Genomic DNA, 17,754 nt, shown 5'->3' on the forward strand with positions numbered 1-17,754 from the left:
TTGTAGATTACAGGTTATGAGGGAGATTATCATGCGCTACAGTATTTCCACCTTTTAAGGAGTACACGAAAACATTGTATCTGCATGGCTCATTCATTACACCAGGCCATAGCCAATAGATCGGCTGATTTTCCTCTGGTGACATCATTGATCTTACTAGACATCTTGTTCTTCCCCTTACAACAGGTTAGCCTGTGTTATTTAATTAACATACCAAAAGAAAATAAAGCAGCTTTTAATTTGAATCCTTTATTTGACTGTTTTGCAACATTTTAAGGAACAGAATCACATGCGTGATTAAAATATAGAAAAATAATAGAATCAGTGCATTAGGAACATGGAATAATTTACTGCCCTCCCCTCAGACGGAGAACAAGGTGGAGGGTGGATTCTTTCTGGATGTTGTAGTCGGACAGGGTGCGCCCATCTTCCAGCTGCTTGCCAGCGAAGATCAGCCTCTGCTGGTCTGGGGGGATGCCTTCCTTGTCCTGGATCTTGGCCTTCACGTTCTCAATGGTGTCGCTAGGCTCCACCTCCAGGGTGATGGTCTTGCCGGTGAGGGTCTTGACGAAGATCTGCATGCCACCCCTCAGACGAAGGACAAGATGGAGGGTGGATTCTTTCTGGATGTTGTAGTCGGACAGGGTGCGCCCATCTTCCAGCTGCTTGCCGGCAAAGATCAGCCTCTGCTGGTCTGGGGGGATGCCTTCCTTGTCCTGGATCTTGGCCTTCACGTTCTCGATGGTGTCGCTAGGCTCCACCTCCAGGGTGATGGTCTTGCCGGTGAGGGTCTTGACGAAGATCTGCATACCACCCCTCAGACGCAGGACAAGATGGAGGGTGGATTCTTTCTGGATGTTGTAGTCAGACAGGGTGCGCCCATCTTCCAGCTGCTTGCCGGCAAAGATCAGCCTCTGCTGGTCTGGGGGGATGCCTTCCTTGTCCTGGATCTTGGCCTTCACGTTCTCGATGGTGTCGCTAGGCTCCACCTCCAGTGTGATGGTCTTGCCGGTGAGGGTCTTGACGAAGATCTGCATACCACCCCTCAGACGCAGGACAAGATGGAGGGTGGATTCTTTCTGGATGTTGTAGTCAGACAGGGTGCGACCATCTTCCAGCTGCTTGCCGGCGAAGATCAGTCTCTGCTGGTCTGGGGGGATGCCCTCCTTGTCCTGGATCTTGGCTTTCACGTTCTCGATGGTGTCGCTAGGCTCCACCTCCAGGGTGATGGTCTTACCGGTGAGGGTCTTGACAAAGATCTGCATACCACCCCTCAGACGCAGGACAAGGTGGAGGGTGGATTCTTTCTGGATGTTGTAGTCAGACAGGGTGCGCCCATCTTCCAGCTGCTTGCCGGCGAAGATCAGCCTCTGCTGGTCTGGGGGGATGCCTTCCTTGTCCTGGATCTTGGCCTTCACGTTCTCGATGGTGTCGCTAGGCTCCACCTCCAGGGTGATGGTCTTGCCGGTGAGGGTCTTGACGAAGATCTGCATACCACCCCTCAGACGAAGGACAAGATGGAGGGTGGATTCTTTCTGGATGTTGTAGTCGGACAGGGTGCGCCCATCTTCCAGCTGCTTGCCGGCGAAGATCAGCCTCTGCTGGTCTGGGGGGATGCCTTCTTTGTCCTGGATCTTAGCTTTAACATTTTCGATAGTGTCGCTTGGCTCCACCTCAAGGGTGATGGTCTTGCCAGTGAGGGTCTTGACAAAGATCTGCATTTTAGAACCTGAGGATAAAAAAAAAGAAGTTGGTCGGTTAACACAAGCCGGAACTATTTCGTTAACACAAGAACTATTTCGTTAAGTTAAAAATACTTAAAACTTCATTTTGAAGTAAATTGTTAATATTAAGTAAATTAGTCAATATAATTCCGAACGATAGCTCATCGTCTGATACTTTTGGCTGACAATTGTTCCGGTAACAACGTATGGTGACGGGATTGCTTTCGAGAACGAATGCCAACGCAAGATTTATGCAGTCAGTCGACAGCCGAGGAAAAAAAGAAAGGGGCCGTCTTTCGACTCCAGGCGCCATTTTGATTTCAGTCGACCTTCTTTTGTTCAGCCTTCCGCTAATGGAAGACACTCGAAATGTTGAGTCATACCTAGTCGCAGTCGAAAAAAATCTTTAGAACCATTTAGGTTTCATCAATACCCATGTGGAACATAAGTAAAAACGATTCGGCATTAGGAGAGTCTCCGAATATCGTAAGTAAATTATTCTTAATATTGACACTTCAAGCCGTATGCGTAAGTTATTTAGTTTATGTAACGTTATTCCCAGAATTCCAATAATCATGCGTTTCGTCGCCATGGTTTAATGCACTTACTATTATTCGCTTTCGACAATAGCATCAGGGAACTCAAGGTAATCTAACGGAATAATACAAGAGTCTCGACAACCATTATACAATGAAAAGAAACCATGACAATTTATTCGATTTAACAAAAGACAGGAACAGTATAGATAAAATAGACAAAAAAGGTTACTTACTACTTATAGGCTTTTCAGCTCCCACAGTCTTAATGTATTGCTCGTCACTCATGGACACAGTGTATTTATACCTAGAACCACACGTCACAACTCTATTACCATCCGCCGTCCAAAGTAGTTCTCACCGTCTGAAATGTCAAGTATAACCTTCAATTTCATTTGTTATTAGGGGTCTTATTTTGTCCATTCACTAAATTATGTATATTAGCTAAATATAAAATAAACTTTCATTGTTTATTCTTCGATTTTCGTTTTTTTTTTTTTGTCTGCCGTTTTCAAGTGAACCAAGGCGGAGGAATACTTTTCTGTGCTTCGGCAAAAGCCCTGGAATTTTCCAGAACAACATTATAGGAACCGACCTCCAGGCTCTGATTGGTTCATCAAATGTTTGTCTCGACAGCAATTGGTCCCATGATGACGGTAAATAATGGCTCATTGTTGAGTCAATGCAAATACATTAATCAGCCGCACCCTTCCTGGTTGAAAATGCAGCGACAGACAACATTTATAATATACATCGAATCTATATTAAACAAGTGAACAGTCTCGAACAGTACAAGCCTGATAAAAAGGTGTTTCTAACATAATTCAGGCGTTCTGTGCCAGAATTTGGAAAGTGTGTGACAGTATGAAAAGCAGGCGACGGTTGTGAACGTACATTGTTGAAAGCGGCAAAAATGTTTTCTGTCAAAACATTAGCCCTATAATTACAGCTGAACATTATTGTTTTCCTAGAACATGGTCAATTAAAAGCGTTTGTACTTATATCTGTGAAGTGGAAATGAGAGGACGTATTAAAAGACAACATGGACAGGTTATGTGACATTGTCCACAATGACTCAGCGGTCCCATGTTGAATTATGTATGTAAGCCTTTTCATTTTGGCTGTTCAGTTACAGGCAAGCAGAGCATATTTATTCAGGTCACCCTCCTTCTTTCACAAAAGACTGTAATTTGATATCACCAAACGCGTGATGATAACCACGTCAGTCTTTTTTCCGGAGCAGAGTTCTCTTTGGATAAGGTTCCGCCCAGCTGGACATGTTTGTACATGCCTTGTACCTTGTACTGTGATCGTCTCAGTCAGTTTTAATTCACATGTTGACGGACAAATCGAATGTTCAACTGAAAGTAGGTCCACTGCCAACGTTCGTCGAATACATTTTTTTTTAATTCAATGATGATAATGAACATACCTTGCCGTTCATATTATTTTCGCTCATGATGATCAATCGTAGAATACAATAATCCACTTTTATAGTTTATAGTTTGGGTCTATTGACAGAGGGGTGGGTTGCAGAAAGCTGCAAAGGACGCTGTAGAAACGTCATCAGGTTACACAAGAGTTCTTTCAGGTCTTTCAAAGCGCTTGGCTTCAAATATGTTGTGGTTCTAATAACCACGTATTGGGCCAAAAACTTATGAGCCGTTTTAAATCTGTCTTGTTTTTCTACAGGATGGACCATGTAAAACACATCGGTGGTTGCCATTGTGGTGCTGTCAGATTTCAAGTGTGGAACTCCCCAAATCTTCATGTTTTCGAGTGCAAGTAGGCCATCTTGAGCACAACATAAAACTCGAGTCTCCTTTTCTGTTTAAAACAACATATTTAATTCCCATTTAAAGTTATGTTGGCCTAGACTAGAGAGCTAATTAATCGTTTTTGTATTTTTCTTAGTTGTAGTATTTGCACCAAGAAGCAAAACCTCCATTTTATTGTGCCGAAAAAACAGTTCCTCCTTTTGCAGGTAGGAAAACGTCATTATTGTACTTAACAATTTTTAACAACAATTATACAATTCAGTCGTATATGTATAATTAAGTGTATACGTTTTCGTTTTTTTCATGTCACAGGGGGGGGGAGATCTGACGACATACACATTTAACACCCATGCTGCCAAGCACACCTTTTGTAAAATATGTGGCGTTCAGAGTTTCTACACGCCACGGTCGAACCCCAACGGTTATGGCAAGTGTGACTCAATGCCCTATCATCATTAGACCTTCTATTTTGGGAGACGTTTCTGGTCCTGCTTTGTTTACGGTTAATACTGATTGGGTTAATACTTGTCTGACGTTTCTTTATGTTCTTCTGCCCCTAGGCATCGCACCTCACTGTCTTGATCCAGGTACTGTTTGTAGTGTGACAGTGGAGAAGTTTTGTGGGGAGAAATGGGAAGAAAGCATGCAAGCTCACAAGACCATAAGAGGCATGTCAAGCGCTGTGGAGGAGACCTTGTGATTAAAAGCAATAACAACTCAGAATGAACCATAAGAAACCTTCAACCTCTGTCAAAACAAGTGCATTGTTTATTGAGTCTATATTACAAAGGAACGAAAAATGAAACTCACTTAAATATAAACCCTACCAAGTTGAATCAAAGTTTCTGTATTTAAGATAGAAATCCCACAAGATATATCAACAAGAATCCATTTTCGGCTTACAAAACTATATATTTAATTTGTATAAGCTACAATCAGTGCATTGAATTTTGTGTGAGGAACCCTAATAGATCTTCAGGTTCTTTGGTCCCCGTGGAAGCATTTGGAATGTATTGATGAACATGTAACGTGAAAAGAAGATGTAGAGGTGACGGAACCACAGCATCTGGGTCACATGGCAGAACATGGCCGCCTGACAGAAAGAGATGACAATATTTAGATTTTAGTCATTCAACAAAGACACTTTCATTCAACGCAACATACTGTACATGCGAGGAGAGTGATGAGAAGTCGTAACTTTACTAGGCCCATACACTCGACAGTGATCTTTGAGATTGCCTCGGAATCACAAGACTGATCCTGGAATGATGCGCCTCGCCCTGTTGGTGATGTGGCAGTGTCAGTGACACGTGAGAGCCCTAGCAGCCCCAGCAGGTTTAACCACTCGGTTTACAGCCTCACCTTGGCCTTGGCATAGCCCCTGGGGCCTGTGACGCAGCACAGGGCGGAGGGCCAGAGCCAGCTGACTGGAAGCTCCAGGAAAGACAGGTACTTCCTGAAGAGGCCCACAGTGTCCAAGCTAAGCAGACAGCAGTCTGGGACAGACGGACACGAGGCACAGATACTGGTTAATGCGACTGAATGTTCCGTCTCCAACTTCGGCAAATTGTTTATCTGGGTCACCGGCCTCAAGTAGGCCACTATGGTTGACGATGTATCGTTAATAGTCAGCCATTATGGTTAGAGTGGGAGTGTAGAGTAGAGGAAATGGCATGCGGTTCTCTTTAGTAGAGCAAAGGTCCCCCTTATCAGATTAGATTCAAGTCAACTCAACAAATTTGTAAAATAGGTACAAACTGTATGCTGCTTAATTATTAAACCTGTACTGTTAAGTGGTTTATAGAATGTGAATAAAAAACCTTTTGACCGAGTCACTGGTGTGTGTGAGTAAAACCTTTTGGTAGATTGTACTTAGTTTAGCATGTAGATGAGGTCTAAAGATCAATAATATGAATTATTCTATTAAATATATCCCAATACTATTTAGTAAAGTGCTTTGTGTTTGTCTTCATACAAATGTATTCAGATTAATATTAGATTTCCTTTGTACAGGCACTGACCATTTTATAAGTATGTCTAACGGCAGGACTAATGCCAATACTTCATAGCATTAAAAAAAAAAATTGAGTTGAGTGATTTGTAAAGGCCAACCTCTACAAATTCCCACAGAGCTAAAACAGATTTCCCCATTAGATTGTCTTGTATAACCATAGATCCCCATCACTACAGAAACATCCTGTTTTCTGAATACAATAGACCGCATGTTGTTCATGAAGACGAAAAAGCGCTTTGAGTGGCCACTGGTTACAAAAGCATTTTATAAATGCAGTCCATTTACCTTAACGTCAGTTAGAGATTTTTGTTTATTTGACCTTCAAGCTCATTAGATTAAGGGTACATTTAAAGCTGGAGAGATGTTTATCGAGTTCATCTTCTTTAGACAACCCAATTCTGCCCCCATCAGATGGAATTGTATATACGAAACAGGGAAGACGGACGCCATTGAACAGTAGAGGGCACTACAGACTACAAAGCAGCACCATAATCAGTAATTCCGGAAATCAATTCTTATTTTGCTTCCCTTACTCACACATTTCTGGTACTAGTCAGACAAGAAGCTTTTATGATCTAATCTCTTCGATTATTATAAAAGGATAGAATGGTCAGACCTACCATCAGTAACTTGGCCAGTGGAAGCAAGGTGGCTATTGGGAAGACAAAATAAAACAAGTCAGATGAAACATATCCGAATGATTACATTTGATGCATTACTGGGTCTTTCTCACAAGTTCACATTCTGGTTCTCTCACGTCATTGTGAACGGAAAACGTGAATATCTGGATGATCTCAAAAGGCTAGGTACCGTATTTTCCGCACTATAAGGCGCACTTAAAAACCGGTAATTTTCTCAAAAAACGACAGTGCGCTTTATAATCCGGAGCGCTTTATATATGGATCAATTGGTTAATTGGTTGATCCATACTGGTTGTAAACGGCGCTCTGTCAAAATGTTTCAGTATGAAAAACCAATAAAAACAATTTAATAATAATAATAAAATGTTTCACTACGACTACGATAAAGCCACACCGCTTGCAGCATTACGGCTATCGTAGTCAGTGCACACAGCATTTTACTGCGCTTACTCACAGTCCCAGTATCTCACAGTATCACACTCACAGTATCTTCTATGCTATGCGCCTTGTAATCCGGTGCGCCCTATTTATGAAAAAAGTTCTAAAATAGGTCATTCATTGAAGGTGCGCCTTATAATCCGGTGCGCGTTATAGTGCGGGAAATACGGTATTTATATTCCCAATGATGCATTGAATGTATTGACCAGCAGGTGACATTGTACTCCACACTGTGACATGAGCAATTGACAATTGTCCATGTAAGTAACAGTATTTCTTAAAAGTCACCCTCGACCCATTCTAATCCAAGTGCACAAAATATGGGAAATGGCCAGGAATGACCTCTTACGCAAACATATTTTGAGGAGGTTTGAAGGAAAAATAAAGCCTGAGAGCAAGCCCTCGGGAAAAACACTGGTTAGAGCACATCCCTCTAAGAGGGAGGGGAGAGAGAGAGAGAGAGCGAGAGAGAGAGAGTGAGAGAGCGAGAGAGAGAGAAAATCTGGCAGAGAAAGAGAGTTAATCTGCAGTTGAGGTCTGCATACTGGAGGTCAGCCAGCAATGCTCACTGAGGCTCAAGTGACAACTGCCAACTTACTGGTCAACTCAGGCATTTGCACAGTGTGTGTGTGTGCAGAGGCGATTGTGTAGGAACCGCATACAATAGACAAGCATCAACCCCCCCCACCCCCACCCCTTTTTACTATTCATATAAAGCAAACAGACTTTTGGCTGGCCTCTGCAAACTACACGTCCACCCACCGCCTCCACACTCCATCCCCAGTGCCCAGCCATCCCTGCAGCTCAGAGCTCTCTGGGAGACAGTGTTGTGCTGTGTTCCAGCTAGGGTCTCAGGTTTGGATGACCTCTCTGCTATGTAACAGATGAAGTATCAGAAAGTGTACGAGTTTGTGTGCAAGTGTGTGTGCATGTGTTGATGTGCATGTGCATGTGTCTTGGCGTATGTGTATGTGTGTGGGGGAGGGAGTTTGTTGGGAACCCGGGCGAGGGAGGTGCTGAAGTGTGCCTGAATCGGGCAAAGCAGGCCGCGGGAAGGCCAGTCCTCGGATTTCTCTGCGCCCTTTGATGTGGGAAAAAGCCAATGTTGGTACCTGACCGCCTCGTGGATGGCCGTGTGGTTGGCATGGCCGCTGACTCCTCTTCCGTCAAACGTCAGAACCTGCAACGAAAAAAGGTCCCGCCGAGCCCAAGCTTAATCAGTCAACAACACAAACAGTCTCCCACAATTGGAAAATAAAAGTACTACAAAAAAGGGGGACTATGGATATTCACGGTGAAGTCATGCATCTCAAAGATAATCACATTATAAGCAACTTGAATCACAGTATATTACAGCCTAAGTGCCTCACTCCACTAGAAGCCTGATCAATGTGGGTATCCATAACTTGCCATCCTATTTGCATTTGTAGACAGTGAGTGCACAGCAAAAAGCATACTGTAGTGGGCGTTTCTGGTGTGTTTTAGCTGGTATGTTCCTCCTGTTTGTTCTCGCTTAGTCTGATAACAACCTGCCAAGCCCACATCAGGGCTTTGTGAGCTGATGCTAACCATTCTGCTTTTCCCAGCTACAACTATTTTTAATAAGTGAGACAGATGCAAAATACACCCAAATTCCTCCCTGGTAATAGCGCAGAAGAAAGTAATTTCGACGAGATAAGAATCTTTATGTGCAGTGCACAACTATTTGTTTTTTAGAGGCTGTGGCTGCAGCCGTCTCAGTGATAGGCGCTGTGCAATCATGTTGGCTGAGCGCCAAGGGGGAAAGTGAGGCTTACATCGTTAACATATGGTCATTATGGAGACCACAGATTATAGCCAAGATCATAAGCTAGCAAAGCTGTTGGCCATAAACGGATGTCACTCAAGAAAACATATGGATTCATGGCCCAGAGAAAGCCTCTGTCTAGTGTTTGACCAAAACCTGCTAAAAAAAAGAAGTGGGCGAAGAATGTTTCGTATTCGTTTCATTTGAATGTTTTTGTAAATATTGAGTTCGTTTTCAGCCCGTACCATGTTGGAGGAGTGGGATCTCATGTGCTTCCTGATCAAGGAGGAGATCAGGGAGATTCTCCATTCTGCACTGGGGTCATCTGGAAGTTCTCTGCAAGCAGAAAAGAAAGCCTAGTTAATATATCCAGGTGCAGCAGGGTGTGACATGGAAACTGTACGTTACTGTGTTGAAAATGCATTGCATTTGATAGTGAGGTGTGGTCTGTTTTAGAGAAGGGTTAGTTATATGTGTTTTGCAGAACAGTATTGGCAACGGCTAAATCCAGGCAGACTTCTCAAAGAGAACTCTTTTGGAATGTAAATCCCAGGGTGTTCTGAGGTTAAGGCTGAGCATCCTGTTCTGCTGAAACTACAGCCCTGGGACCTTGTTTAGCATCCATCACATCCAGGTTCTGCAACTCCTAAATCTTAAAAGAGTTTAACCGAAAAATGAAATTAATAGAATAAAAATTGAATCACTTGTTTCGGTCGATTTGGTTGCAACCCCCTTGTATCCAGAGACGTTGGACAACGAAACAAATGGAAGGCGTGATCGAACTGAAAAAGGACCCCGACGGTCTCGGGGTCAAAGGAGTTCAATGCAGGACAATGTCCTGAGGCCTACATTAGCAAGGCATAGCCGCAGCTCCCTCTTGCTAATGAACCATGCATCCACTACGCTATCCAGAAACACACATACAACGGAAAATACGCTAGCAAATGAGAGCACACTAGCAAGGAAAGCACAGTATCAAATTAGATCACTAGTCAGCCCAGTTTAGCCATTGATCCCACGTGATCAAAGACGTACAACACAAACAACGAAAACAACTGCGCGTCATTAGTGAAGCATAAAGATCGGGTTAATGCGATAAGATGACCGCAGATGGCCTGGCCCTGTTATGATTGAGTTTAGCTGGGTGATCACAAGCACATGCACCCCCTCTCCCTCACACACACACACACACACACACACACACACACACACACACACACACACACACACACACACACACACACACACACACACACAGTATGATGACTGTGTATACTTTGGAAGGGGGGATAAGCTGTGGACCCAAACGCCCCCCCTGCCACCCCCATTATTTCTTTTTAAACAATGAGCCAGGGCAGTTGAGTCATTATGTAGAAGTGATAGATTGAGACACAAATCAAACTGCTGTCACCGGGGAAGGGTCAGGCATGGAGTAGCAGGGGAGGGGAGGGGGTGGAGAGGGGCAGGGGGGGTTACACTGACAAGGGGCTGGGGTCACTGGGAGTTTGGTGGTCAAAGTTCAAATGATAGTTAGAATGTATAGATGTGTCATCTGAGTAGCAGATTGTTTCCAACCAATAAAGAACACAGAATAACAATGCCTCTTGCAAGAGATATATATATATATAGTTATATAAACAACTTAACTGATAACTGCAGTACTTTTTTTCCATTTATTTGTGTCCAAGAGAAACGAAGAATGCAAAAGTAGAATAACATAGAAAACAAAAGATGGAAAATATATATTTGATTATTAGACCCATGCTGTAACTATTTGCTTGTCTCTGGTTGTTGTTTTTAAATGAACTGGGGAAAAATCTGTTTATAAGCGCCAACAGCATTGGAGCTTTAAACAAGCAAATAGGAAGAAAAAAAACAAGGGAGGCAGCTAAGAAAAATGAACAAAAGATGGACACCTGACCTTTCTCAAGCGAGATGCAGCCAGAGAGTCTGCTTCACTATGGCAACAGAGCCAAATGTCCTAGAGTAACCTTCCAAGCTCCCCTGCTCTAGCTTTGCATGGGGCGTCTAATTGCTTGCAGGCATCTGTATGCAGTGGTTGAACTTTGGCCCAGTAAACCGATTTTGTGTGCGTGCGTGCGTCTGTGTGTCGGTGTGTGTGTGTATGTCAGAGAGGGCTCATTTAGTCTGGTCACATGTACCCCAGCCCTCTCAAACTACCAGGCTTCGGTCCACACAGTCAGATTATGTGTGCTGCAGAGAATGGTTGAGATGCCACCGCCTTGCTGACATTACTCCCCCCACTACGCCCCACCCACCGCCGCATCATGAAGTCACTGCTGAAGATACGCAACTACTAAATAGTATTTTTCTTGCATGCGCATTTAAGGTTTACACTATCCACATTTTTCTGTAGTTACAGGTAATTAATGAGTGTCATAGAAAGATAATATCACACAGGAAAATTCTGTAATGCAATATACAAATCTATAATACTACGTTACCCCACTCAGACAAAGGCGAAGCACAACCAGTCCTTGATGGCAACCGAGATCAACCAGAAACGCATTAAAATTCTTCATTGCTTGTGACTGAAGAACTTAAGAACATGCTATGGTAACGGTTTAGGGTCAGTGACGGAGCTCGCTAACAAACCATTGACCAACCATGCTGGTGGTCATCGTTGACTCTGCTTTTGGGGTCACCATTTCCAACCTACCTCTGATAAGTTGTGTGTTTGCATATGTCTAGGCTAGTCTTCCTAGACAAACTCAAGAAAAAAAAGAAATATTAGAAATCCTGGGAGTAATTTCCAAGCCAAGACTTCTTTCTGCTTTGAAGAAGGAAAAAAGGAAGAGACAGCCAGGGATTTTCCAGTTCTACTGCTTGACAAAGTAGCATTAGTTAAATGTAAGGCATTATTATCTTAAATAGAAGGGTGCGAAGAAATAGATCAAGCAATGGGGATCATGTCAAAAACAGGCCTTCCAATGCCCTTGAGAACTGAACCTGACTAGACTTGTTTACTACCTCAAACTTCATATTTACATTAACCCAAGTGTGACAAACTCATTGGTTGTTAATGATAGATGCCTATGAACTTACATCTCCAACAGAAACCAAACGAGAGAGCCACATACCAATCAAATCCAGGTAAAGTTATTTTCGTGAGAATCTTTTTTCTGAATAACAAAAAAATGTATCACAAAAAGTAAGTACAAAGTAAAGAAAATACATTCCAAGCCATCCAAAGCATCTTCATTGAGTTTATTTTATTGCCATCAACTGACAAATATGAGATTGGGTCAGGAATGTACATCTGCGCATACTTGGTCTGTTCGAAAGTACAGAGAAAACAGCCATTTAGAAGCAGATCCGAATTACCTACATTGAAAGTGTCTCAAGGTTGTGCCAAAACGAATCCCACAGTTTCAGCAGACATGGGAAAAATCGGGGGAAGGAGAGGGTTGGGGGTGAGGGTGAGTGGGTGAGAGCGAGAGAAGGTGGGATGGGTGTGGGGCTTTCAGATTAAACAAATAAATAAGATGAAAAAGTAAGACACAGAAGATAATAAAGGTCTAGTGTGTGTCTCTCTGTCTGTCTGCCTGTGTCTGTGTGTTTGTGTGCGCGCGCATGCGCATGTTTCTCCCAGCACGCAACCCAACAATGTTCCACAGGGCAGACGATCTAGGCTGGCTTCCAATCTATTACTGCCAGTTCCCGGTTTGTGGCAGTGTTTCTTAAGCACTCCTGGTGAGACGGCCCGCTGGGACTCACATGTAAGCAGCCCCAAGTTCTCAGAAACCCAAACATCTTTCTGGTAAAAACAGCTGGGCTTATTTGGAGAGTGAGAGAGAAATCCTCTGGTCAATTCAAACATTGCCTTCTCTGATATGTGACTATGCAAGCTAATAAGACAGGACCAGTCGGACTATGAGGCACTATCTAGGCATGATAGAACTCAATAAGCTTGTGGAAAGAAGACCATCAATATACATTAAAATCAACTTAAATATTTAGCCATTATGTGTATGTGCTGCGTGAAACACCTTTTCTGCTACTGTGCTGTCTGAATGCCCCAGTGGGAATCAAGTTAATCTTAATTTTGGGCCATACTGCACTCTGTGGTCTTTTATGTTTTATTTGTATTTATTATCTATAGTACAAACAAGGTTAAACAGCTTCAACTTTGTATCAATGGATTTCTCGCTCGTGGCAAAAGAAACAATCTGAGGATTATATTTTATAATCATAATGTAATCATATATTCATCTAAATATGATTTTTCTCATTTCAAATAATTTATGAGTATTCTGAGATTCTTATTTTTAAATCAGTCTCTGATTCAAAAGGGCAAATTCACACAAATTACTTTATCTCTTATGATCTCTGACAAAGTAAACAACATTAAATGTTTGAACACACCAAATTTCAAATATAGTCTGTTCATATGAATATGGCTATGCCATACGAATAGCCATCATGCAACTGTTGATGGCTATGCGCGCACAACTCTGAAAATGTAACAATGTGACAGATGGCCAGGTTTTCCTTTCCATATATGGCTTCACCACGGCACATATTAGACATTTATGTATTTTCTTTTTTACAATGTCAAATAAAATCATATTAAATTACCCAAAAGGTCCATTCCTTTGCAATCTGTATGTACAGTCCATAAGCTTTAGTGTTAATAATAAAGTGTTTAATAATAGTCTTCACTGCCCAAGGTAAACTTCTTCATTGGGAACTGTGTGTTTAGATAGGTGTAGGCCTACTCCAATTACCAAAGGGCCAACAACCATTGAGAAATGCCATGATACACTGTAAAATCAGGGATGAAAATCAAATATATATATATATATATATATATATATATATATATATATATATATATATATATATATATACACAGTGGGGCAAAAAAGTATTTAGTCAGCCACCAATTGTGCAAGTTCTCCCACTTAAAAAGATGAGTGAGGCCTGTAATTTCCATCATAGGTATACCTCAGCTATGAGAGACAAAATGAAAAAAGAAAAATCTAGAAAATCACATTGTCTGATTTTTAAAGAATTTATTTGCAAATTATGGTGGTAAATAAGTATTTGGTCAATAACAAAAGGTCATCTCAATACTTTGTTACATGCCCTTTGTTGGCAATGACAGAGGTCAAACGTTTTCTGTAATTCTTTACAAGGTTTTCACACACTGCTGCTGGTATTTTGGCCCATTCCTCCATGCAGATCTCCTCTAGAGCAGTGATGTTTTTGGGCCTTCGCTGGGCAACACAGACTTTCAACTCCCTCCAAAGATTTTCTATGGGGTTGAGATCTGGAGACTGGCTAGGCCACTCCAGGACCTTGAAATGCTTCTTACGATGCCACTCCTTCGTTGCCCGGGCGGTGTGTTTGGGGTCATTGTCATGCTGAAAGACCCAGCCACGTTTCATCTTCAGTGCCCTTGCTGATGGAAGGAGGTTTTCACTCAAAATCTCATGATACATGGCCCCATTCATTCTTTCCGTCACACGGATCAGACATCCTGGTCCCTTGGCAGAAAAACAGCCCTAAAGCATGATGTTTCCACCCCCATGCTTCACTTTAGGTATGGTGTTCTTTGGATGCAACTCAGCATTCTTTCTCCTCCAAACACGACGAGTTGAGTTTTTACCAAAAGGTTCTATTTTGGTTTCATCTGACCATATGACATTCTCCCAATCCTGTTCTGGATCATCCAAATGCTCTCTAGCAAACTTCAAACGGGCCCGGACATGCACTGGCTTTAGCAGGGGGACACGTCTGGCACTGCAGGATTTGAGTCCCTGGCGGCGTAGTGTGTTAGTGATGGTAGCCTTTGTTACTTTGGTCCCAGCTCGAGGTCATTCACTAGGTCCCCCCGTGTGGTTCTGGGATTTTTGTTCACCGTTCTTGTGATCATTTTGACCCCACAGGGTGAGATCTTGCGTGGAGCCCCAGATCGAGGGAGATTATCAGTGGTCTTGTATGTATTCCATTTCCTAATAATTGCTCCCACAGTTGATTTCTTCACACCAAGCTGCTTACCTATTGCAGATTCAGACTTCCCAGCCTGGTGCAGGTCTACAATTGTGTTTCTGGTGTCCTTTGACAGCTCTTTGATCTTGGCCATAGTGGAGTTTGGAGTGTGACTGTTTGAGGTTGTGGACAGGTGTCTTTTATACTGATAAGGAGTTCAAACAGGTGCCATTAATACAGGAAACGAGTGGAGGACAGAGGAGCCTCTTAAAGAAGAAGTTACAGGTCTGTGACAGCCAGAAATCTTGCTGGTTTGTAGGTGACCAAATACTTATTTTCCACCATAATTTGCAAATAAATTCTTAAAAAATCAGACAATGTGATTTTCTGGATTTTTTTTTTTCATTTTGTCTCTCATAGCTGAGGTTTACTTATGATGAAAATTACAGACCTCTCTCGTCTTTTTAAGTGGGAGAACTTGCACAATTGGTGGCTGACTAAATACTCTTTTGCCCCACTGTATGTATATATATATATATATATATATATATATATATATATATATATATATTTAAAAGGGACAGAGTACATGAATAAACATGAGCACCTGAATTCAACATGTAAATGTACCAGATTTAGCCATGCAGGCTAATTTTTCATCTGTAGTCCCTACAGATCCCCCTGATATGAGGCTATTAGAGTAAGCCATGTGTCTAATACAACCACACTATATGGTTGCCCCTGTCTGCTGTGGCAAGAATAGAAGGGCTTGATTTGTGGTTCACTCAGTCCACGTCTTACAGACACTATAGGCATGGGGGGCAGGGATATGTGCTCTATTATACTGGGATATTTAGTAGCCATTTTTGTAGCTGCTGGACAGGGAAAATGAATTTGTGAATTTGTGTATTTTGTGTTCTTCCTGATTATTATGACATATTCTCTGTAACATGTTTTCTGACAGACTACTGTCTGTAAACCAAATTTCCTCTCTGGGAACATTAAATATATATTCTTATAATAAAGGTATTCAAAATATATATATACCCATTGTGTCTTTTGTATTTTTTGGGTGATTTCCTTACTCAAGCCCGATATGTGAGTAAATGATCTGTGTTCTGTATGCCTTGGATGTTGAGTTTCAGTGCAGACTTACTTTTGATCAAGTATGGTCACGTGAGAGGCTGGTATCCCCATCAGTGCACAGCTGTTGAGCAGTTCCTTTTTACGCTGAGTTCCTTGATTGTAGTAATTTCCTGTGTCATTTTTTTTAAAGAAGTGACCATATGTAAATACAATAAGTAACAAATTGTCTTTATCTGAAAGGTAATTATATAAAATGTAAATAGAGTCTGCATCAGTAGGGTAAGACAATAGTTTTCCTATAAATGTCCAAGTAATCAAATGATACAATACATATCTGTTTAATCTGTCTATTTATAGTAAGAGTGCAATACATTCAATAATATTTTACTTTCACTTTAATAGTCAACTAAGATACAGTAATCTGCAAATTCTGTGATTGAATTATTATAATTAAAACCAAATGGTGCATTAAAACTGAACCCAATGACAATAAATGGGTTGCACAACAGTTCGCAATAATATTAATGCATTAAGGCAAATGTTTTTTGGGCTTGAGGGTGCAAAAAGCACACAGCACATCAAATATACGTATTACTATTACCTTAAGAGAGTAACACTAGGTAATCTGAATCTCACTGATATTTGAGGAATAAATAGCCACATCCAAAATTGTGGTTCATTAAACTTTTTTCAGTTTCAAACCTCAAAGTGAATGAAGGTCATCACTTTTGTTTTGTTTTAATAGCCAAAACAATTATATTTAGAAATGTGTTAATATAAAGATATACAAGTTATAATACAATACATTTTTACATGTAGATATTAAAAGGAAAAAAACATAGTTTGTTATAGGCTAGATTATCATAAAACATAATAAGGTTGTTAAAATGATATGCAATACAATTCACAGATTTAAGAAATTAAGATTACATTACATTAAATAATGTTCCAATTTAGGTGTCAGGACATGATTGTGATGTGGAGGCACTGGCAGCTATTGAGTGACATTGAAATACGACGTGTTGGCAATGGGTCATCGAAAGTATTAGAAAAATATAACTAACCCAAAACTGGGGACTCAGAATTGAAATGTGTAACACTTCAGATACATTTTGTGTTTCATTATTATTGTACTTTACCTGCTGAAAAACAGAGCAAGCGAACAGTGGCATTCAATTCCACGAGACGTATAATTGTTGGTGCAAAAAACATACATTCATCATCTGGATGTGCAGTTACAATTAGTGCTCTAACATCAACATCGTCTGAGGCTGCTATGGCACCCCTGTTTGATAAAGAGTTTAGTATACATTTTAAGGATTTATCAAGTGTTCGTCGATTTCGGTAATAAATGAATGTAATCCAAATAAAGTAGAATATAACCATAGATACTATGATGATGGACATTGTTTTTACCGCTACGATAAACAATCCGTGTGCAAACAATATCCAAAACGTCAATGGTTCCACAATAGCTTAAATAGCGGATTCTAATGGATGAACGACTATCTCGTTAAATCCCTTAACTACGGACTTCTACACTTGACGAAGACAAATCCTATTTCATAAATATTCATTCTGTTTTTATGATATATGAGTAACAGTATCTAGCTTTCTCAAGCTAGTTTAACATATATGTTGAGAGCTTGAATAAAAGGCACATGCAGGATTTTTTTTGTATTCATTACAAATATTTTTGCTTTTTAGGCATTTTATTATATTAAAAATAATCACGTCTTTGTAATTTGTAGATCACAAACGTACTGTATAAAATAGATCACAATCATCAGGAACTT

General features: G+C 41.1%; 2 protein-coding genes across 3 annotated transcripts; both read right to left on the reverse strand.

Annotated features, from left to right (window-relative positions):
* Positions 1-233: 233 nt before the first annotated feature.
* On the reverse strand, positions 234-2,556 carry LOC307077171 (polyubiquitin). Its single transcript, XM_079738494.1, has 2 exons — positions 2,497-2,556; positions 234-1,729 (listed from the first exon to the last, which is right to left on the reverse strand). Exons 1-2 carry the CDS (start codon positions 2,546-2,548, stop codon positions 348-350), a joined length of 1,434 nt encoding a protein of 477 aa, XP_079594620.1. The 5' UTR covers positions 2,549-2,556; the 3' UTR covers positions 234-347.
* Positions 2,557-4,750: 2,194 nt separating this feature from the next.
* Positions 4,751-17,365, reverse strand: pigl (phosphatidylinositol glycan anchor biosynthesis, class L; the record flags this gene model as incomplete). 2 transcript variants are annotated; one of them, XM_079738495.1, is made up of 7 exons in its annotated part: positions 4,751-5,131; positions 5,401-5,534; positions 6,673-6,704; positions 8,244-8,311; positions 9,163-9,253; positions 16,029-16,128; positions 17,098-17,365. In XM_079738495.1, 7 exons carry the CDS (start codon positions 17,363-17,365, stop codon positions 5,003-5,005), a joined length of 822 nt encoding a protein of 273 aa, XP_079594621.1. In that variant the 3' UTR covers positions 4,751-5,002. The 2 variants fall into 2 exon arrangements, with proteins under 2 accessions (XP_079594621.1, XP_079594622.1); XM_079738496.1 differs by having other exon boundaries at positions 5,095-5,318; positions 17,098-17,362.
* Between the last annotated feature and the right edge of the window lie 389 nt (positions 17,366-17,754).

Source organism: Pollachius pollachius (genome assembly GCF_949987615.1).
Source record: "Pollachius pollachius genome assembly, chromosome: 6".
Classification (NCBI taxonomy): Eukaryota; Metazoa; Chordata; class Actinopteri; order Gadiformes; family Gadidae; genus Pollachius; species Pollachius pollachius.

Bases quoted from the DNA above. Each gene is read 5' to 3' on its own strand.
- LOC307077171 (XM_079738494.1), bottom strand. From the start codon at position 2,548: ATGAGTGACGAGCAATACATTAAGACTGTGGGAGCTGAAAAGCCTATA. The intron at 1,730-2,496 runs GTAAGTAACCTT...TTTTATCCTCAG, and splicing joins AGCTGAAAAGCCTATAAGTA to GTTCTAAAATGCAGATCTTT.